At 43.7% G+C, this 22,478-nt stretch overlaps 1 protein-coding gene across 2 annotated transcripts in view; it reads left to right on the top strand.

Moving 5' to 3' along the window:
* INF2 (inverted formin 2) overlaps positions 1–22,478 on the top strand; it is a 140,075-nt gene that overhangs the window by 69,511 nt on the left and 48,086 nt on the right. For both annotated transcript variants that reach the window (XM_069734293.1, XM_069734302.1), the window contains exons 5-11: positions 10,486–10,519; positions 12,149–12,290; positions 12,856–12,997; positions 13,090–13,998; positions 14,104–14,246; positions 14,604–14,665; positions 14,894–14,996. In XM_069734293.1, coding sequence (XP_069590394.1) covers positions 10,486–10,519; positions 12,149–12,290; positions 12,856–12,997; positions 13,090–13,998; positions 14,104–14,246; positions 14,604–14,665; positions 14,894–14,996 — 1,535 coding nt within the window. The remainder of the gene's footprint in view (positions 1–10,485; positions 10,520–12,148; positions 12,291–12,855; positions 12,998–13,089; positions 13,999–14,103; positions 14,247–14,603; positions 14,666–14,893; positions 14,997–22,478) is intronic.

Here is a 22,478-nt window from a genome sequence, read left to right as displayed (position 1 = left end):
TTTCAAAATTTTCGCCAAATTTCCGTTTTTTTCACAAATAAACGCAAGTTATATCGAATAAATGTTACTACTAAAATGAAGTACAGTATGTCACGAGAAAACAATGTCAGAATCGCCAAGATCCGTTGAAGCGTTCCAGAGTTATAACCTCATAAAGGGACAGTGGTCAGAATTGTAAAAATTGGCCCGGTCATTAACGTGCAAACCACCCTCGGGGCTTAAGGGGTTAACACTGGTCCGAGTGCTATGCGATGTTTTCTCGCATAGCACTCCTCTGTATTCATCTCTAGTGTGACCCCGGCCTAACCATAACCCTTAGGCCGGCGTCACACTAGCGAGTTTTACGGACATATGAGCACATAAAATACGTCCGTAAAACACGCCTAACAAACGTCCCAATTATTCTCTATGCCCCTGCTCCTATCTGCCGTATTTTACTGATCAGTATTATACGGCTTTCTACAGCCGTAGAAAATCGCAGCATGCTGCGTTTGTCACCGTATTGCGCAAAAAAACGCCAATGAAAGTCTATGGAAGCCCCAAAAATACGGATTACACACGGACCAGCAGTGTGACTTGCGAGAAATACGCAGCGGTGTTAGAGAGAAAAGCCGGTAATTCATTGCGGTGTACAGTAAAATCACACTGACAGCTTACAGTAGAATAGGTAGAATAAATGTGTACACATAGAATAGGTGTGTATATATATATATATATATATATATATATATATATATATATATATATATATATATATATATATATATATATATATATATACATATATATACATACATACATACTCATTGAGACACATATATATATATTTTATTACTTCATACAGCGCAAGATAGCTTTAAAGCCGGTAATTCAATTGCCGGCTTTTGCTATCTCCTTCCTAAACCCGACATGATATGAGACATGGTTTACATACAGTAAACCATCTCATATCCCCATTATTTTGCATATTCCACACTACTAATGTTAGTAGTGTGTATATGCAAAATTTGGCCGTTCTAGCTATTAAATTAAAGGGTTAAATGGCGGAAAAAATTGGCGTGGGCTCCCGCGCAATTTTCTCCACCAGAGTAGTAAAGCCAGTGACTGAGGGCAGATATTAATAGCCTAGAGAGGGTCCACGGCTATTGGCCCCCCCCCCGGCTAAAAACACCTGCCCCCAGCCACCCCAGAAAAGGCACATCTGGAAGAGGCGCCCTCTGCTGGTTGTCCTCATATGAACTCAAGCCTGGGAGCTTTCTAGGAAAGTTCCCACGATCTAGGAACAACCAGCAGAGGGCGCCTCACCGCAAATGAAGGTAAATATAGGTCATTGACCTTCTTTACCTTCATTCTCCGGGGTTTTGCAGCAAGGAGCTGCGCTGCATTAGCAGAGCTCGTGGCTGCAAAATATTTTAACCCCTTCAGATGGATTTACATCGTGGGACTTTACAGATCTTCGGAAGGTATTTATATTGTTGTTTTTTTTTTTTTTTTTTTTTGTTACAGATCGAGGGTCTTCAGTGAGTGGATTGAGCGTAGAATAAAATATTACAACAACCTTTGTGATTTTTTTTCATTAAAATACTTTTTAATAATGTGTTTGTGTATTTTTTTAACCCTTTACTACTATTGGATTAATAATGGATAGGTGTCATAATTGACGCCTCTCCATTATTAATTTGGCTTAATGTCACCTTACAATAGCAAGGTGGCATTAACCCTTCATTACCCCATATCCCACCGCTACACGGGAATGGGAAGAGAGTGGCCAAGTGCCAGAATAGGCCTGTAAAAACTGATGAATGAATGTGCCTTTTCTGGGGTGGCTGGGGGGAGATGTTTTTAGCCAGGGGGGGCCAATAACCATGGACCCTCTCCAGGCTATTAATATCTGCCCTCAGTCACTGGCTTTACTACTCTGGCGGAGAAAATTGCGCGAGAGCCCACGCCAATTTTTTCCGCCATTTAACCCTTTAATTTAGTAGCTAGAACGGCCAAATTTTGCATATACACACTACTAACATTAGTAGTGTGGAATATGCAAAAAAAGAGGTGATATGACATGGTTTACTGTATGTAAACCAAGTCTCATATCATGTCGGGTTTTAGGAAGGAGATAGCTTTAAAGCCGGTAATTCAATTGCCGGCTTTTGCTATCTAGCGCTGTATGAAGTAATAATATATATACATATATGTGTCTACTGACACGTGTGTGTGTGTATATATATATATATATATATATATATATATATATATTTTTTTTTACACATGGATCCCTTGTATAACCGTATGTCGGTTTTGCAAGCCTGTGATAAAAACACGCAGTACGGATGCCATACGGATTACATACGGAGGATGCCATGCGCAAAAAACGCTGACACACCCTGCCTACGGAGGAGCTACGGACCACTATTTTGGGGACTTTTCAGCGTATTACGGCCGTAATATACGGACCGTATTGTCTTACGCTGAGTGTGACTCCAGCCTTAGAAAGTGAGAACAGAGCGGTAAAGTAGTGGGAAAAAATATTGCCACCTTTTGACTTTTGCTCCCTTGACCCCTTCACATGATACACCACTAGACCCCATGTACAGGCAGGACCCCATCTCACACCCCTGGTGGCTGTGCCTGCACCACTCTGCATTCATTCCTGCTGTAATACAGTTTTCAGATCTCCAATGCAGAACGGAGTGGAGAAAGCTGCGCAACCATGACCTCTCTCCGTTTTCCCCTTGTCAGGTGGGGTTCCAGGAATGGAACCTGCATATATCGGACATTTATGTATAAGCTACAACTGTCTGAAATGGTAAATCACTAGAATCTCACTGCTTTCCCTGCACAGTGGCTCATTGCTCTGCATCCCATTCAAGTGAATATCTCACTTACAGGGGTCTTCCGAAACAGCATCACCCTTAACCATGGGTTGTGGATGGTACTGCAGCTCATCTCCATTGAATTTAATAGGGCTGAGCTGCAATATAAGACACAAACCATGGTCAATAGGTGGCGCTGTGTCCAAAAGAAAATAGCCATGTGTTTGTTTTTTGTTTTTTAATAATCCTGTACAACCCCTTTAAATCCAAAGCAGGTGGTTCTGAATAACATAAGTATAATCCTTTTCTATCAAACTCAATGGGAGACAGAAACAAAGCAACTATCTAAGGCAATGTGTTGCAATTCTTCACCTTCACCACTGCTTGCTGTCAGTGAATGAAAATGCCCTTGTATACAGAGGCTGGAACTCTTTGGCGGGTTTCACACGTCCATGTCTTACGGTCCAAAAACAGTATAGGCATATATTTTTTACTATACCTGCTACTGAAAAATAATTATTCCAGCCATAGATACAAATCTGCCTCTCTGCACCGCTAGGCATGATTTTGTTTGAGATATTTTTCACATTTTTTTTTTTTTTTTGCGCAAATTTTTCTGTTCCTCAATTAGGTTGAAAGCAAAATGTCTCCCCCTAGTGGTCAACTAGAAATATACACTGAAATGAAAATTTCAATCAACTCTCTTCCACATCACCTGAAAAACTAATCCTGGAGAAGATCCCTTGTGACTTCCTGAGCTCCAGAGGCCTAAAAAAAAAAAAATTACCAACAGAGATCGGGTCTGTCTGAGATTGAGGGAGGTCAGTCCATGGTGGGTCGTCAGCGACGCCCCAGGGACTGTTTCACGCCTTTCTCTTTTGCTCCTATGATTGATGCTGCCTGCTGATGATCCTGGTCACAGTAAGTTAGGAATATAATATGTATATAATAATAGCGGGGGTTTTATGCAAGTTGCAACAGTCTCTATTTTTCAAGGAAAGCAGGCCATAATTTAATATGTCCTAAAGTTGTTGCCCTACATCTTAGGAGGATTTTTAGGTTCTGTTCACACTGAGGTTTTTGGAGAGTTTAAAAAACGAGTTTTTCAAGCAGAATCGACTATAGGAAACTTTATTTTTGGAAGAGTTTTTTCTTTTTTTTTATTCTGAAGCTTTCTTTGTAGCCTTCTAAATGGACTGTACCAAGTTTAGAGTTTTTTGTTTGTTTTTTTTAGTTTTTTTTTTTAAGGATCCCCTTTTTGACCCCCCCTACAACCCCTTAGGCTTTTTTTTTTTTTTTTTTTTTTTTTTAAAAAGCTTCTTACGGGAAAAATAAAAGCTTAAAAGAAAAACTACCGAAAGGCTATGCTCACATGCAGCGCTGCCTTTAAAAACGTCCTTTTTTGCACCTTTTTTTTTTTTCCGGTGCGGATTACATGTGCTTTGTCTACAGTTTGCCTAAACAAAGGTGTGGGTTTTTTTGTTTCACCAAAAACACTGAACAAAATGACATGCTACAGTTTTCCAATTCAGTCAGAAGAAAAAAAAAAAAGACATTTCTGAAATCTCAGATTTTGCTGGAACTGTAAAAAGCAGCTTTGAATTTGCATCACCATGTGAACATGACCGGAGTTGAAGTTTTCCAAGAGTTTTTGAAAAGGATTTTGGTCATTTCCTCTCCCAAAAAAAACTTCAGTGTGAACATAGCCTAAAACTTTTTGTAGTGATATTCGGGAGAGCAGCCGACCTGACCCAACAATGGAGTGCAGATTTACTCCTCTATGGGACCCTTGTGACATCGTGTACGTCTCTGCCGCTAGACTCCATCACACACATGGCATCCCCCCTTTATGGCCACGTTACTTCGGGCCGCTGTTCCCTCTTCTGTCCCAGTTTTCTCTGAGACACTAAGTGCAGGATGTAATTTACGTCTCCATACGTCCGGCATTATTACCTCCTCTTGTTGCTGTGGAACAAACAATCATTGAGCAGAAGAGACTCTTGAGAGCAATGTGCGCAGATGTGTTCCTTCCCCCTAATGAAGATTGCAGACCAATATTTTACTATTAATTGGATGTGTACAGGGTAGAAGGGGACACAAGCATGCCCTGCAACAAGTGCCCACGCCAGTGCCATAATATCTACAGGCACAGCGCCCTTGTATCGGGTAGGAAATTGTGTGACCTTTTGAGTATGTTCATGAAACATGGCGCTGGGCTATAGCAGTAGGCGAGTTACTCGTCTCTTAGGCTACTTTCACACTAGCGTCGGTACGGGCCCGTCGCAGTGCGTCGGGCCGACGTACCGACGCATGCTGTGAAGTAAAAGCACAACGGGGGCAGCGGATGCAGTTTTTCAATGCATCTGCTGCCTCATTGTAAGGTCCGGGGAGGATGGGGCGGAGTTCCAGCCACGCATGCGTGGTCGGAAATGGCGGACACGACGCACAAAAAAAATTACATGTAGCGTTTTTTTGTGCTGAAGGTCCGCCAAAACACAGCGTATCCATCGCACGACGGATGCGACGTGTGGCAATCCGTCGCTAATGAAAGTCTATGGAGAAAAAACGCATCCTGCGGGCAACTTTGCAGGATGCGTTTTTTTCTCCAAAACGACGCATTGCGACGGAGGCCAAACGACGCTAGTGTGAAAGCCTTATGCCCCGACACGTTACATGAAGGTGAGGGTCCTGTCCTGAATGGGTGTGTGGACTCGTGTTCCGACCTTGCAGGCCACATGTTAACGATAGATGGGTTGGCCAGGACCAGAGGTGTTGCCGTGCAATGAGGAAACCACGACTCAAAAATAAACTTTTTACTACATAACTGGGGGGATTATATACAGTAGGTAGCGGGTACACAACTTGATGACGTTCCTTCACAATACGAAGCTTTTTTCAGTGTCCATTCGTTCCTCTTTACTCGCTTGTGCTATATCTTCACCATGCCTGTTTACTTCACCACCGCCCAGCTCAGTACTTCAGTCCAGTGAGCAAGAGTGCTTTACTCAACCCGAGGTTCCACTTCTTCTTTCCCCACCAAAGAAATTGCCAGTATGGCCGGTCCTTATCTTCTCTGCCCCTGACGCCACTCTGTCTCATATACTCTGTCCCATCCTGGCCCCATTCCTCACTGAGTTATAGGCCGGTTTCACACGTCAGTGGCTCCGGTACGTGAGGTGACAGTTTCCTCACGTACCGGAGCCACTGACACACGTAGACACAGTTAAATCAATGCATCTGTGCAGATGGCATTGATTTTTTGCAGACCGTGTCTCCGTGTGCCAAACACGGAAACATGATCTTTATTTGATCTTTATTTTTATATAGCGCTAACATATTCCGCAGCGCTTTACAATTTGCATACATTATCATCGCTGTCCCCAATGGGGCTCACAATCTACAATCCCTATCAGTATGTCTTTGGAATGTGGGAGGAAACCGGAGTGCCCGGAGGAAACCCACGCAAACACGGAGAGAACATACAAACTCTTTGCAGATGTTGTCCTGGGTGGGATTCGAACCCAGGACCCCAGCGCTGCAAGGCTGCAGTGCTATCCACTGAGCCACCGTGCTGCACATGTCAGTGTTCGTGGGAGCGCACGGATTACACGGACCCATTAAAGTCAATGGGTCCGTGTAAAACAAGTACCGCACACGGACGTTGTCCGTGTGCAGTCCCTGTGCCGTGCAGGAGACAGCGCTACTGTAAGCGCTGTCCCCCCCCCCACTGGTGCTGAAGCCGCGATTCATATCTTCCCTGCAGCAGCGTTTGCTGTAGAGAAGATATGAATAATCCGGGCTCCCTCGCTGGCTGGCGCTGCTTCCTGTCCTGGCCGCATCTTCTACTGTATGAGCGGTCATGTGGGGCCGCCCATTACAATCCTGAATATACGGCTCCACCTCCCATAGGGGTGGAGCCGCATATTCATTACTGTAAATGAGCGGCCCCACGTGACCGCTCATACAGTAGAAGGTGCGGCCAGGACAGGAAGCAGCGCCAGCCAGCGAGGGAGCCGGGTGAGTATTTTAATAACAGCGGGGGGGCACATGGAGCTTTATTTTAAACACGATTATTCATATCTTCTCTACAGCAAACGCTGCTGCAGGGAAGATATGAATCGCGGCTTCAGCACCAGATGCAAACTTTAGCGCTGTCTCCCGCACGGTGCGTGTGGTACCCAGTGGGCACACGGGCGGCACACAAGTGCCACACTGATGTACCACAGAAACGCACCGGCACACGGACACGGATAATTCCGGTACCGATTTTTTCCGGTACCGGAATTATCTGGACGTGTGAGACTGCCCATAAACATAGCACTTGGCATCCTGACCCAGGACCCGTCTCTTATCGATCACTCTTCCTTCAGTCACTTCTCTTCCTCTTTCCTCTAGGATCTCTCTATACCCTGACTTTGTCTCCTCTCATGTTAGGGACAACCATGTCATGCGGCACTGCTCACTGATTAAATCTTAGGTCTGCTTTCTACGCACATGGGGCTCTTTCTGACAGGAAACCTGTCTCTGTCACTTCATCTTAGCCCCCCATTCTGGACTAGTCCCAAACTTACTCTGTTAGGCTGCCGTCACACTATCAGTATTTGGACAGTATTTTACCTCAGTATATGTAAGCCAAAACCAGGAGTGGGTGATAAATACAGAAGTGGTGCATATGTTTCTATTATACTTTTCCTCTATTTGTTCCACTAATGGTTTTGGCTTACACATACTGAGGTAAAATACTGACCAAATACTGATAGTGTGACAGCAACATACAACATTAACATCATTAACACATGTACCAATTCACATTACACACCAAAACATTACACTTGTTCTTCAAGGGGGAACGTTGGCAATATGTCTATCTTATGTTCACACAGGGTTTTATTATATGCAATTTTTTTTTCTGGCTAAAAAATTCAAGTTAAAAAAAATGTCATGTGAATCTACCCTCAAGTTTTTTGTTTTGTTTTTTTTTTAAGTTGATTTTGAAGGAAATTCCACCCTAATATCCCCATAAAAATGCTTCAAATACTGTTTGACTAAACTTACTAGAAAAAAATGCAGACAGTGCTGTTTTTTTTTACTTTTTTGTGGAAAAGTAACTCTTCAAATGTGGAAAGGGTTTCTGCTTCAATTAAAACTTCAAATATGACTTTTGAATTATAGCAGAGCATCAAAACAAAATCCCAAATGCACGTAAAATGTTTTTGTTTTTTTTGTTCACTTTTCCAATTGAAACATTTTAAGAATTGACATGTTGGTTTTTTTTTCCCTGCTCTAGATTAAAAAAATAAGTTCCCTATTCATCACTTTTTTTTTTTCTTACACCGCAATTTTCAGAGCCAAAAAAACCCCTCGAATGGCAATGTATGTTTCCCACTGAAATTAATAGTACAAGTAATGAAGTATAGGAATCACTCAGGTTTTTGAATTACATCTTGCCTATCGATGTATTTTGGTTTATGGGATTGCTGCATTGTGTGTGTGTGTGTGTGTGTGTAAGGCCTCTTTCACACTTCCATCGGCAGTATCCCGTCGTAATAGTTGACGAGACGTTAATAAAATAGTGTTAAAACGTACGCAATGTTACCAGTATTTTGGCGCGCCGCCTGAATTTTTATAGAAGGAGGATTCCGAGAGAGTGATTGATTGATTTCCCCGGGTTGAAAAATGCTTCCAGGCATGCTCAAATGCCTTGAACAGGATCCATCACTGGATTCCTGCATTTCACAGTGACCGCAGGATCCTGCGTCCATAGGCTCCCATTCTGTGGAACGACGTATGACGCAGGAGGCGTCCTGGCACGTTTTTCCACTGCAGACAAAAAAAACGTTTCTTTGAACGTTTTTTTCCAAACGATGGGCCGACAAATTCCGCAGGATCCAGTGCACGACGGACGAAACGTGTGGCCATACGTCGCGATATGTCGCTAATACAAGTCTATGAGAAAATGCAGGATCCTCCACTTTTTTTGCAGGATCCTGTTTTTAAAAAAAAAAAAAGACGTATTTCGACGGGAGCTCAAAGACGGAAGTGTGAAAGAGGCCTACAAGGATGCAGGGACGCAGAGCAAGGGTCAACAAGAGAGTGGTTTCATTTACAGCAATAAACTTCTCCCAGGGAGAGAAGAGGGATAACAGGGAGGGGGAAAGCAGGTGAAACCAGTGTAATTGCGATACAACAGTCTTGCTATCAAATTCAACTTATCGTGACTCCGCTATCCTTTAGTCGCTTGCGGTCCGATGGGTGATCGGAGGCCGACACTGCGTCTTCAAGCTTCCCCGCCCAACACATGGTCCCGCTTCTGGCAGCAACGGGCGGTCACCGGTTTTGCCCGTTGAGCCCCCAGTCCAATCTGCACAATGCTCTACTCGGCGTGTGCTCCTCTGCACACCCGCCGATAGCTGGATATGCGGCGCCCAGGATTCTGGTCGTTGTAGTGGTATTGCTTTCCTCTCGGCCAGAGTGATGCTATGTTTGGAGGCAATGAAGGATAACTGCATCCAGGTACCACAAACATGTATACACACACACTGGTAGTCTGTAGGGAAAGTTGGGGAGTAAGGACCTTTATGCTTTACTTTAGAGAACGGCAGGACAGCTAATTTCACGTTACCTGTCCGCCCCTACACCCAGGAGGCACGGTGGCACCCCTTTAGAGGGGCATGATAGAGTCCCTATAAACCGCCTCAAGCCACCAGTCATACGGGTTTGTCCTATCCTATCTGGGGGATAGAGAAAGACAAAACATCTACAACAGTTGTGAGGACCTTATGAGAAGCTTAACAGTAAGGGACGACAACACCACTGCACTAGAGGAAGGCTTTTATTTCCACCTGGACAAGGGGACTCTGGACTTGCCTCCAAACCGGCCAGACTCTGCCCGCCTTGTGATCTAGTGCCCTGGACTGTGGATGCTGAAGTCTTCAGTAAAGGTAAAGATACTACACCTCACACCATATCACCATCTAGACACCGGGAAGCCCTGGGGACATACTTCACCTGTGGGAAGGTATACCATCTAGCTGCCATAACATCACCCCAGCGGACCCCTTAAAGCAGCGTCGGTCACCCTGACTGAATACCACAGGTGGCATCACGAACCCAAACTTTATCCCTTTAAAGACCTTTCCCTTTTACACGGACGTCCCAGTGCCACGGACCGGGTCACAGCCACCGTGACATCCCCCTGTGAACCGCAGGACCCGGTACCGAGAACCCCATGGCCCCATGGGCACACTCCAGATACACACCCACGATACTGCTCCTGGGGCTCGTTCATCAGTGCATCCACGCTGCTTCGCTCGGCGCCTGACTCTCTGCGGGCTCACTGCTGGTTGGAAGCCCTCACTAAACCCCTCCCGGGTCTCTACTCCATGTTTCGCCTCACTTTGCAGAGAGCAGTTGGCCCCTGTCTTCTCCTTCCTCTGGCGGGAACTCTCTGGCTTTTCCCGTGCTATACTCTCACCATCCTGCTCACCATGCCCCTCCTCTCCAGTTCATGGCTCCTGTCCGGCTCCCATTTCCTTCCCCCCTGCAAAACTGGAAGCAGTGCACAAGTAACCACATTCCGGTCTTCCTTTTTACATGTAAAAGGAGTACAGATCTATGGATGAAGATCTAGTATATACCTGCAGTAATGTCGACATCCTTCTATGCATTTCAGGTCTTCAGCTACTGGACGTGTTAACAAAATTAAGGTAAGAAACCTTCACAATGACCCTATATTCTGTTGAACTTTTGACATTTGTAGAAAGAGAGAAACTGTGTGCAATAGCTATTGAATTCAGATGTCCGAGAATCATGGTCCTGAGTATGGACTGCAATGTCCTGACTGACCGCGGGTCTTAATTCGTACTGCATTTTTTTTTAATTTCCAACTATGTATTGCTGAGTCTATCTGGTAATTTCTCTATGTAGTTTTCCATAGATCTGCAGAAAAGTCTTTCCCAATTAGCACATGTAATTCCTAAGCGACAAATAGTTTTGCTCCACATATTGTATGGGGGATAATATTCAAGGGGTTATCCCACAACACTGCTAGGAGATAGATGTGTGATTGGTAGGGGATCCAACAGTTAGGCCACCAACCATTCCTTTGTGTGGCCGGAGCCAGGGGTGAACATACCATTGGTGCAACCTCTACATCTACACAGGGGCCCAAGAGTTAATGGGATCCATTTCCACCTCCAAAGCAGGTGGAGATGTGTATTATGATGAGCTATTGGACTGCAAAGGGCCCATATATTTTTCTTGCACAGGGGCCTCTTCTTTGTGTCTGCCAGTGGCTGAATCCATAGTAAATAGCAAAGAGGTCACATATGGGCACTATCAATGGAAGTTGTCACATTCCGATAGAGCCACAGAGGTCAATAGTGCACAACTGCCTAACCACATGTCTATCACCCTATATACAGAGGACTTTGAGACCTCTATTCTGGGGGTCCCAAAAGTCAGATCCCAGTGGGATAACACCCAGTCATCCAGCTAGTTTTTTTTTTTTTTGCACCAGATTTCTGGTGATGTTGCCTAAATTCATTCTCAAAGAATTTGTAAAACAGCAGCTTTCTCCCAAAGCACGCCATGTATAGTATTGCACATCAATTCCCTTCACTTTAATGGACTCTAATAGCAATACTAGACACAATCCTGAGAGAGGAGTGGATGATGTTTCTGTAAGAAAGCCGTCATGGTTTAATCCTGGCAAATTCTTTTAATCCCTTTGGGTGTAGGGATTGGGCTCCGAAGCTGTCAACATCTGACACTAACAGGAGCGATCAGACTCCTATAACTCTGACCGGTGGGGATGTTATTAATTGATTCACAGGACCTGGCCATAACAGTAATCTGTGGCCGCTGGACAGGAGCCCTGAGAACCTTCTCTTATCTGACGTGATCCGCGGCTCTTCTTTTGAATAGCTGGCTTGCTACACTATTCTTGTGGCATGATGTACATGTGACCATGGATGTTGTCCGGTAAGAGGCAGTTCTCAGGGCTCCCATCCAGTGGCCACAGATTGACGTGACTGATAACTATATCCTGCAAACTGGTTTGTTGAATGCCTTAAAAACGAAAACCAAATAACAATGGAGACATTCCGCTTTGGTGGGTTTTTTTTCACCACACTTGTAATTTTGAATGACACCAAATTCAAAAAAATCCAACTTGTCACTCCATCCTTCAGCTATGGTGACAGATAAAGATGCAAAAACAAAAATTGGCTCCAACAGGAAGGGATTAATAAAAGCGAACAAAGGGTTCTCGTCTTTTTTCCCATGCACAATTGGATAACTTTTGTTGACTTCCTTTTCTTCACGTTTTGGTTCAGAGATCTGGAGGATGATGACTTATTAGTTCAAGCCACTGTGTTTGAGGAAGCCAAGACAGAGGATGATGAAGATCTTCTTAAGATTTATGGAGGGATTGATATGAACAATCATCAGGAAGTTTTCACAACACTGTTCAACAAAGTATGTGTTCTTCTGTTTTGTGGGTATCTTCTACACGAAGACTTAGACATCACTAAGGTGACATTACGCAGGTTAACTTAGGTGTTTCATAATGTAAATTTTTAAGTATCACAACCATAAAATGACAGCAAGGGTCTGTACTGGTAGAGGATCATTATTGTAATATTTTTCGTGAGTGTCTTCATGTTCGTAGCCTCAATTGTCAGCTCCTGAACGAGACAATCATCCTTGGCAGATGCCAACATTATTATTTTGGTCAGTTATATAATTTTGCCTCCTTGGAGATAAGCTATTGTGCTGTCACATAGCAAATATTGGGGTATTCTCATCTAGCAGTGGGTGAGATAATACATTGACTTTATAAAAAAAAAAATAAAAAAAATTGAAAATCAATTATGAATTTTTGGTTGGGATACTAAACGTTTTCCAATCAAAACTGGGACAATGTGTGTATCGATTCATTTCCTTGGCCAACAGTTAGACTTTCCAAATTTAGTTTATTGTAATTTTCGTGGGATGCTTCACCACTTTGTTACGTAATAGTGTACTCTTTGGTCTCTTACAGGTGAGTTGTTCACCGTTATCAGTCCAGCTCCTCTCTATTTTACAAGGTCTTCTTCACTTTGATGTTTCACATCCTTCCAGTCCGTTACTTTGGGAGGCCTTGGAATTCATGGTGAACAGAGCTGTATTGCTCGCAGACGACTGTGCGTAACTCTAAAAAAAAAAAAATAATAATTTCACTGGAATTAATTTTATACTTTTTTATATAATTTATTTTCTTCCTTCCTATGAACAGGCAAAAGTAACAACCTTCAGGAGATCATGGATAGACTTTTAGTTTCCAAGAAACAAAGTAATCAAAAAACCAAAGATAAACATGTGGAAAAGATACACAAAAGTATCCAGACAGACAAACCTATAGAAGAGAGTTGTAAGGAGGGTTTATCTGCCCATCAAGCCTCAAAGGACTGTCAGGAGATGCCAGTTTCAGAAACTGAAAAGACTTCTCCATTTGTTTTATGTGCAAGCCCTCCTCCCCCTCTTCCTTCATTGCATGGGGACCAGTCTGCTCCATCACCTCCTCTACCTCCCCCACTTCCCACCATAGGGGTGTTGACTCCGCCACCACCACCTCTTCCTGGCTTGGATGGATTTCCATCTCCCCTTCCAGGTTCTCTGGCATCCCCTCCGGTACCACCTCCCCCTCCTCCCCTTCCTGGTATGGAGGGATTGCCTCCACCACCACCTCCACCTCCTCCATTTCCTGGTATGGATGGATTACCACCACCACCACCACCACCACCTCCTCTTCCAGGAATGGGAGGAATGCCACCGCCTCCTCCACCTTTCCCTGGTATGGGTGGTTTAGCTCCTCCACCCCCTCCTCTACCAGGTATGTGTGGTTTTCCACCCCCACCACCACCTCTTCCAGGAGCTGGTGGCCCACCTCCACCACCATCTCTACCAGGCATGTGTGGGTTTCCACCTCCACCACCACCTTTTCCAGGAGCTGGTGGCCCACCTCCACCACCTCCTCCTCCAGGAATGATTCCACCACCTCCAGGAGGCTTTGGTGAAGAAGTTGTTGTTGCACACATGGGCTATTCTTTGGGTTACACAAGGCTACCCTGCTTCAAAGTCAACAAGCCATCATTAAAAATGAAAAAATTGAATTGGCAGAAGCTACCTCCTAACGTTGCCAAAGGTACGTCCTCTGCGTGTTTATCCCATTTATAGTGATATAAAAATTAATAACGGTATCTGTCATACACAAATATGTGAAGGGTTGAAATTTTTTATTTTTTTTAAGATGGTCAGTCTTTGTGGTCTTCATCAAATACCATTGAAGAAACTCCAGAACTCAACTACTCAAGCATCGAGCAGCTCTTCTGTCTTCCACAAGCAACAGCTAAAGACAAAGCGGCAGCACCAGCAAAGAAGCCGCCAAAAGAGGTATCATACCACATCCTCTGGTTACCAATAGTGCCTGGTTTAAATTTCGATACAGGAAAAATTATGGACATAACTGTTTATCACTCATGGTAATTCTGCTTCATGTCACCTGTCTTATCCATGGTTTTTCCACCTTTTTTTTTTTTTTTTCTCTGTGCTATGTTGTGCATAAATATGTGATTCTTCAGAATTTGTTTTAGTCTTTGCCTGATAAAGAGACCTGTGTAGTCTCGAAAGCTTGCAATTTGTTACCAACTTACCATCTTTTCAGTTAGCCATTAAAAGGTATCAACCACTGAGGACTCTCAATTCTAAATATTTGGTTTAAATTTCTTAATTTTTATTTATTTTTTTCAGATTTCATTTTTGGATCCTAAAAAAACTCTAAATTTGAACATATTTTTGAAGCAGTTTAGATGGTAAGTCAGCTACATATGTGTCCATGAAGACAGTGGAATTAATTACGGTACTTTTGTTCATACATACCCCTAAATGGGAGAGTAGCTTGTTTGGGTCAACTCAGATTGGAAGTGCAATTGGCAGAAATTGACCATTTTCCTTGTCCTTTTAAACAGGGTTGTTTTGTCCTCCTTGAACCAAAGTAAAAATAAAATGTTTTTCATAACTATGAACTCTTATCTTTTTAGTCCCAATGAAGAAATAATTGGCCTGATTGAAAAAGGAGATCGCTCGAAGTTTGATATTGAAGTTTTAAAACAATTCCTCAAGCTGCTACCAGAAAAACACGAGGTATGGGGGGGGGGGGGGGGGGGCAATGTATTTTGTCTATTGTCATTATGGTTGTAAAATTTCCATAAGGTAGTTATCAAATTTCTGAACATGAAGGAGTGTTGACCCTCAGAATTGTCTTCTCAAGAGAACCCTAGTTACAGTTGTGCTCAAAAGTTTACATACCCAGGCAGAACTTTTACTTTCTTGGCCTTTTTTCAGAGAATATGAATAACACCAAAACTTTTTCTCCACTCATGGTTAGTGGTTGGGTGAAGCCACTTATTGTCAAACTACTGTGTTTTCTCTATTTAACCCCTTCCCGACCTGTGACACAGCGTATGCGTCATGAAAGTCGGTGCCAATCCGACCTGTGACGCATATGCTGTGTCACAGAAAGATCGCGTCCCTGCAGATCGGGTGAAAGGGTTAACTCCCATTTACCCGATCTGCAGGGACAGGGGGAGTGGTAGTTTAGCCCAGGGGGGGTGGCTTCACCCCCTCGTGGCTACGATCGCTCTGATTGGCTGTTGAAAGTGAAACTGCCAATCAGAGCGATTTGTAATATTTCACCTAAAAAAATGGTGAAATATTACAATCCAGCCATGGCCGATGCTGCAATATCATCGGCCATGGCTGGAAATACTAATGTGCCCCCACCCCACCCCACCGATCGCCCCCCCCAGCCCCCCGATCTGTGGCCCGCTCCCCTCCGTCCTGTGCTCCGCTCCCCCGTCCTCCTGTCCGCTCCCCCCGTGCTCCAATCGCACCCCCCCGTGCTCCAATCGCACCCCCCCGCACTCCGATCCCCCCCCCGTGCTCCGATCCACCCCCCCTGCACACCGATCCACCCGCCCGCACACCGATCACTCTCCCCCATGCTCCGATCCCTCCCCCCCCGTGCTCCGATGCCCCCCCGTGCCCTGATCTCCCCCCCCCCTGTGCCCTGATTTCCCCCCCTTATACTTACCGATCCTGGCGGGGTCCGTCCGTCTTCCTCCCCGGGCACCGCCATGTTCCAAAATGGCGGGCGCATGCGCAGTGCGCCCGCCGAATCTGCCGGCCGGCAGATTCGTTCCAATGTGAATTTTGATCACTGTGATATAATCTATCACAGTGGTCAAAATAAAAAAACAGTAAATGACCCCCCCCATTTGTCCCCCATAGATAGGGACAATAATAAAATAAAGAATTTTTTTTTTTTTCACTAAGGTTGGAGTTAGAACTAGGGTTAGGGTTAGGGGTAGGGTTAGGGGTAGGGTTAGGGGTAGGGGTAGGGTTAGGGGTAGGGTTAGGGTTAGGGTTTCGGTATGTGCACACGTATTCTGGTCCTCTGCGGATTTTTCCACAGCGGATTTGATAAATCCGCAGTGCTAAACCGCTGCGGATTTATGGCAGATTTACCGCGGTTTTTCTGTGCATTTCACTGCGGTTTTACAACTGCGATTTTCTATTGGAGCAGTTGTAAAACCGCTGTGGAATCCGCAGAAAGAAGTGACATGCTGCGGAATGTAAACCGCTGCGTTTCCGTGCAGTTTTTCCGCAGCATGTGTACAGCGATTTTTGTTTCCCATAGGTTTACATTGAAATGTAAACTCATGGGAAACTGCTGCGGATCCGCAGCGTTTTCCGAAGCGTGTGCACATACCTTTAGAATTAGGCTATGTGCACACGGTGCGGATTTGGCTGCGGATCCGCAGCGGATTGGCCGCTGCGGATCCGCAGCAGTGTTCCATCAGGTTTACAGTACCATGTAAACCTATGGAAAACCAAATCCGCTGTGCCCATGGTGCGGAAAATACCGCACGGAAACGCTGCGTTGTATTTTCTGCAGCATGTCAATTCTTTGTGCGGATTCCGCAGCGTTTTACACCTATTCCTCAATAGGAATCCGCAGGTGAAATCCGCAGTAAATCCGCAGGTAAAACGCAGTGCCTTTTACCCGCGGATTTTTCAAAAATGGTGCGGAAAAATCTCACACGAATCCTCAACGTGGGTACATAGCCTTAGGGTTGGGTTGGAATTAGGGTTGTGGTTAGGGTTAGGGGTGTGTTGGGGTTAGGGTTGTGGTTAGGGGTGTGTTGCGGTTAGGGTTATGGTTAGGGTTACGGCTACAGTTGGGATAAGGGTTAGGGGTGTGTTGGCGTTAGAATTGAGGGGTTTCCACTGTTTAGGCACATCAGGGGGTCTCCAAACGCAACATGGCGCCACCATTGATTCCAGCCAATCTTTTATTCAAAAAGTCAAATGGTGCTCCTTCCCTTCCGAGCCCCGACGTGTGCCCAAACAGTGGTTTACCCCCACATATGGGGTATCAGTGTACTCAGGACAAACTGGGCAACAATTACTGGGGTCCAATTTCTCCTGTTACCCTTGAGAAAATAAAAAATTGCTTGCTAAAACATCATTTTTGAGGAAAGAAAAATGATTTTTTTATTTTCACGGCTCTGCGTTGTAAACGTCTGTGAAGCACTTGGGGGTTCAAAGTGCTCACCACATATCTAGATAAGTTCCTTGGGGGGTCTAGTTTCCAAAATGGGGTCACTTGTGGGGGGTTTCTACTGTTTAGGCACACCAGGGGCTCTGCAAACGCAACGTGACGCCCGCAGACCATTCCATCAAAGTCTGCATTTCAAAACGTCACTACTTGACTTCCGAGCCCCGACATGTGCCCAAACAGTGGTTTACCCCCACATATGGGGTATCAGCGTACTCAGGAGAAACTGGACAACAAGTTTTGGGGTCCAATTTCTCCTGTAACCCTTGGGAAAATAAAAAATTCTGGGCTAAAAAATTATTTTTGAGGAAAGAAAACGTATTTATTATTTTCACTGCTCTGTGTTATAAACTTCTGTGAAGCACTTGGGGGTTCAAAGTGCTCACCTCACATCTAGATAAGTTCCTTTCGGGGTCTAGTTTCTAAAATGGGGTCACTTGTGGGGGGTTTCTACTGTTTAGCCACATCAGGGGCTCTGCAAACGCAACGTAACGCCCGCAGAGCATTCCATCAAAGTCTGCATTTCAAAATGTCACTACTTGACTTCCGAGCCCCGACATGTGCCCAAACTGTGGTTTACCCCCACATATGGGGTATCAGCGTACTCAGGAGAAACTGTACAACAACTTTTGGGGTCAAATTTCTCCTGTTACCCTTGGGAAAATAATAAATTGCAGGCTAAAAAATCATTTTAGAGAAAATAAAATTTTTATTTTATTTTCATGGCTCTGCGTTATAAACTTCTGTGAAGCACTTGGAAGTTCAAAGTCCTCACCACACATCTAGATTAGTTCCTTTGGGGGTCTAGTTTCCAAAATGGGGTCATGTGTGGGGGATCTCCAATGTTTAGGCACACAGGGGCTCTCCAAACGTGACATGGTGTCCGCTAATGATTGGAGCTAATTTTCCATTTAAAAAGCCAATTGGCGTGCCTTCCCTTCCGAGCCCTGCCGTGCGCCCAAACAGTGGTTTACCCCCACATATGGGGTATCAGCGTACTCAGGACAAACTGGACAACAACATTTGCGGTCCAATTTCTCCTATTACCCTTGGCAAAATAGGAAATTCCAGGCTAAAAATCATTTTTGAGGAAAGAAAAATTATTTTTTATTTTCATGGCTCTGCATTATAAACTTCTGTGAAGCACCTGGGGGTTTAAAGTGCTCAATATGCATCTAGATAAGTTCCTTGGGGGGTCTAGTTTCCAAAATGGGGTCACTTGTGGGGGAGCTCCAATGCATAGGCACACAGGGGCTCTCTAAACGCGACATGGTGTCCGCTAACAATTGGAGCTAATTTTCCATTCAAAAAGTCAAATGGCGCGCCTTCCCTTCCGAGCCCTGCCGTGTGCCCAAACAGTGGTTTACCCCCACATATGAGGTATCGGCGTACTCGGGAGAAATTGCCCAACAAATTTTAGGATTCATTTTATCCTATTGCCCATGTGAAAATGAAAAACTGAGGCGAAAAGAATTTTTTTGTGAAAAAAAAAGTACTTTTTCATTTTTACAGATCAATTTGTGAAGCACCTGAGGGTTTAAAGTGCTCAATATGCACTTAGATAAGTTCCTTGGGGGGTCTAGTTTCCAAAATGGGGTCATTTGTGGGGGAGCTCCAATGTTTAGGCACACGGGGGCTCTCCAAATACGACATGGTGTCCGCTAACGATGGAGATAATTTTTCATTCAAAAAGTCAAATGGCGCTCCTTCCCTTCCGAACCTTACCATGTGCCCAAACAGTGGTTTACCCCCACATGTGAGGTATCGGTGTACTCATGAGAAATTGCCCAACAAATTTTAGGATCCATTTTATCCTGTTGCCCATGTGAAAATGAAAAAAATTGAGGCTAAAAGAATTTTTTTGTGAAAAAAAAGTACTTTTTCATTTTTACGGATCAATTTGTGAAGCCCCCGGGGGTTCAAAGTTCTCACTATGCATCTAGATAAGTTCCTTGGGGTGTCTAGTTTCCAAAATGGGGTCACGTGTGGGGGAGCTCCAATTTTTAGGCACACGGGGGCTCTCCAAACGTGACATGGTGTCCGCTAAAGAGTGGAGCCAATTTTTCATTCAAAAAGTCAAATGGCGCTCCTTCCCTTCCAAGCCCTGCCGTGCGCCCAAACAGTGGTTTACCCCCACATATGAGGTATCAGCGTACTCAGGACAAATTGGACAACAACTTTCGTGGTTCAGTTTCTCCTTGTACCATTGGGAAAATAAAAAAAATGTTGCTAAAAGATAATTTTTGTGACTAAAAAGTTAAATGTTCATTTTTTCCGTCCATGTTGCTTCTGCTGCTGTGAAGCACCTGAAGGGTTAAAAAACTTCTTGAATGTGGTTTTGAGCACCTTGAGGGGTGCATTTTTTAGAATGGTGTCACTTTTGGGTATTTTCAGCCATATAGACCCCTCAAACTGACTTCAAATGTGAGGTGGTCCCTAAAAAAAAATGGTTTTGTAAATTTCGTTGTAAAAATGAGAAATCGCTGGTCAAATTTTAACTCTTATAACTTCCTAGCAAAAAAAAATTTTGTTTCCAAAATTGTGCTGGTATAAAGTAGACATGTGGGAAATGTTATTTATTAACTATTTTGTGTCACATAACTCTCTGGTTTAACAGAATAAAAATTCAAAATGTGAAAATTGCGAAATTTTCAAAATTTTCGCCAAATTTCCGTTTTTATCACAAATAAACGCAGAATTTATTGACCTAAATTTACCACTAACATGAAGCCCAATATGTCACGAAAAAACAATCTCAGAACCGCTAGGATCCGTTGAAGCGTTCCTGAGTTATTACCTCATAAAGGGACACTGGTCAGAATTGCAAAAAACGGCCAGGTCATTAAGGTCAAAATAGGCTGGGTCATGAAGGGGTTAAATTATAATGACAACCCAAAACATCCAAATGGCCCTGATCAAAAGTTTACATACCTCATTTCTTAATACCGTGTATTGCCCCCTCTAACATCAATGACAGCTTGAAGTCTTTTGTGGTAGTTGAGGATGAGGTTCTTTATTTTCTCAGATGGTAAAGCTGCCCACTCTTCTTGGCAAAAAGCCTCCAGTTCCTGTAAATTCCTGGGCTGTCTTGCATGAACTGCGTGCTTGAGATCTCCCCAGAGTGGCTCAATGATATTGAGGTCAGGAGACAGATGGCCACTCCAGACCCTTCACTTTGTTCTGCTGTAGCCAATGATTGGTCGACTTGGCCTTGTCTTTTGGATCATTGTCACGTTGGAACGTCAAAGTACATCCCATGTGCAGCTTTCGGGCTGATGAGTGCAAATTTTCCTCCAGTATTTGCTGACAACATGCTGCATTCATATTTCCTTCAACTTTGACCAAGTTTCCTGTGCCTTTGTAGCTCACACATCCCCAAAACATCAGCAGTCCACCTCTGTGCTTTACAGTAGGAATGATGTTCCTTTCATCATAGGCCTTGTTGACCTCTATCCAGATGTAACATTTATGTTTGTGGCCAAAAAGGTAAATTTTGGTCTCATCACTCCAAATTACTTTGTTCCAGAAGTTTTGAGACTTGTCTGTGCTGTTTTGCGTATTGTAGGCGAGATACTTTGTGGCACTTGCGCAGTAATGGCTTTCTTCTGGCAACTCGACCATGCAGCCCATTTTTCTTCAAGTGCCTCCTTCTTGTGCATCTTGAAACAGCCACACCGCTAGTTTTCAGAGAGTCCTGGTGTTATTTGTGGGTTTTTCTTTACTTCCTGAACAATTTTCCTGGCAGCTGTGGACGACATTTTTGTTGGTCTACCTAACTGTGGTTTTGTTTTTATAGAGCCCCTGATTTTCCATTTGTTGATCACAGTTTGAACGCTGCTGACTGGCATTATCAATTCCTTGGATATCTTTTTGTATCCCTTTCCTGTTTTATACAGTTCAACTACTTTTTCCTGTATATTCGTTGACAATTCTTTTGCTTTCCCCATGACTCACAATCCAGAAACATCAGTGACTGGATGAAAGATGCAAGAGTCTGTCTGGAACCCAGAAACTCACTCCGCTTTTATGCACACACACTGATTACAAGCAAACAGGTTATCGGTGAGGATGTTACCTTTAGTAGCCATTCAAACCCATTTGTGTCAACTTCAGGCCAAAATCACCAGGGTATGTTAACTTTTGATCAGGGTCATTTGGATGTTTTGGGTTGTCATTATGATTTAAAAAGAGAAAACACAGCAGTTTGACAATAAATGGTTTTACCCAACCACTAACCATAAGTGGAGAAAATGTTTTGGTGTTATCATTCGTATTCTTTGAAAGAAGGCCAAGAAAGTAAAAATTCTACCGGGTATGTAAACTTTTGAGCACAACTGTATGTATAGACTCCGCACCCCAATTACATTTGGCATGGGCTCCCTCCCAGACTACCCCGATAATCTTAGGAATTTTAAAGTATCAGTCAATATCTTAACATTTGGAGGTGTCATCCTACCCAAAATGTTTTGGTCCTTTAGGATTTTAAATTACTAAAAAGTTATGATTTTGAAATGGGTTCCAAGGGAAATGTATTCTCCTATATTGCACTTTGAATGTGGCTTCTCTCAAGAAAAACATATGAAAGTCAAGATATGAGCAAACTAAAAAATTTTCTAATTCTATATCTATGCAGCAAAACCTGAAATTTGCATATGTATTGTATATAAAGAAATAAATTTGACACAGGTAGAATTTTTTCTTTAATTCACTTAACCTAATCTATTTAAAGATCGAAACACGTGACCATCATGCCTTGCTGCTATCACATGGCATAATGCAGCCAATTTGGAAGGTTTCTTTTCAATAGGAAAAGCGAGAAATGCAGCAGCCGTTTTTGGGGTTAATCTGGATAGTGAGACGACGTCACAGCTTGGCTTTAAAGATAAGGAAAGAAAACTGTAAAACACTGAAGAAACTGTACAAATAGTGTGTCTGGGACACCACAGAAGTGAAGAAAATTTGTTTTTGAAGAAAAGGACATGGGGAAAAATTCTGTGGGACAAATT

This window comes from Ranitomeya imitator, chromosome 1 (assembly GCF_032444005.1).
Source record: "Ranitomeya imitator isolate aRanImi1 chromosome 1, aRanImi1.pri, whole genome shotgun sequence".
NCBI lineage: Eukaryota > Metazoa > Chordata > Amphibia > Anura > Dendrobatidae > Ranitomeya > Ranitomeya imitator.
The sequence above is the reverse complement of the archived record's forward strand: the minus strand, read 5'-3'. Positions and strand labels throughout refer to the sequence as shown.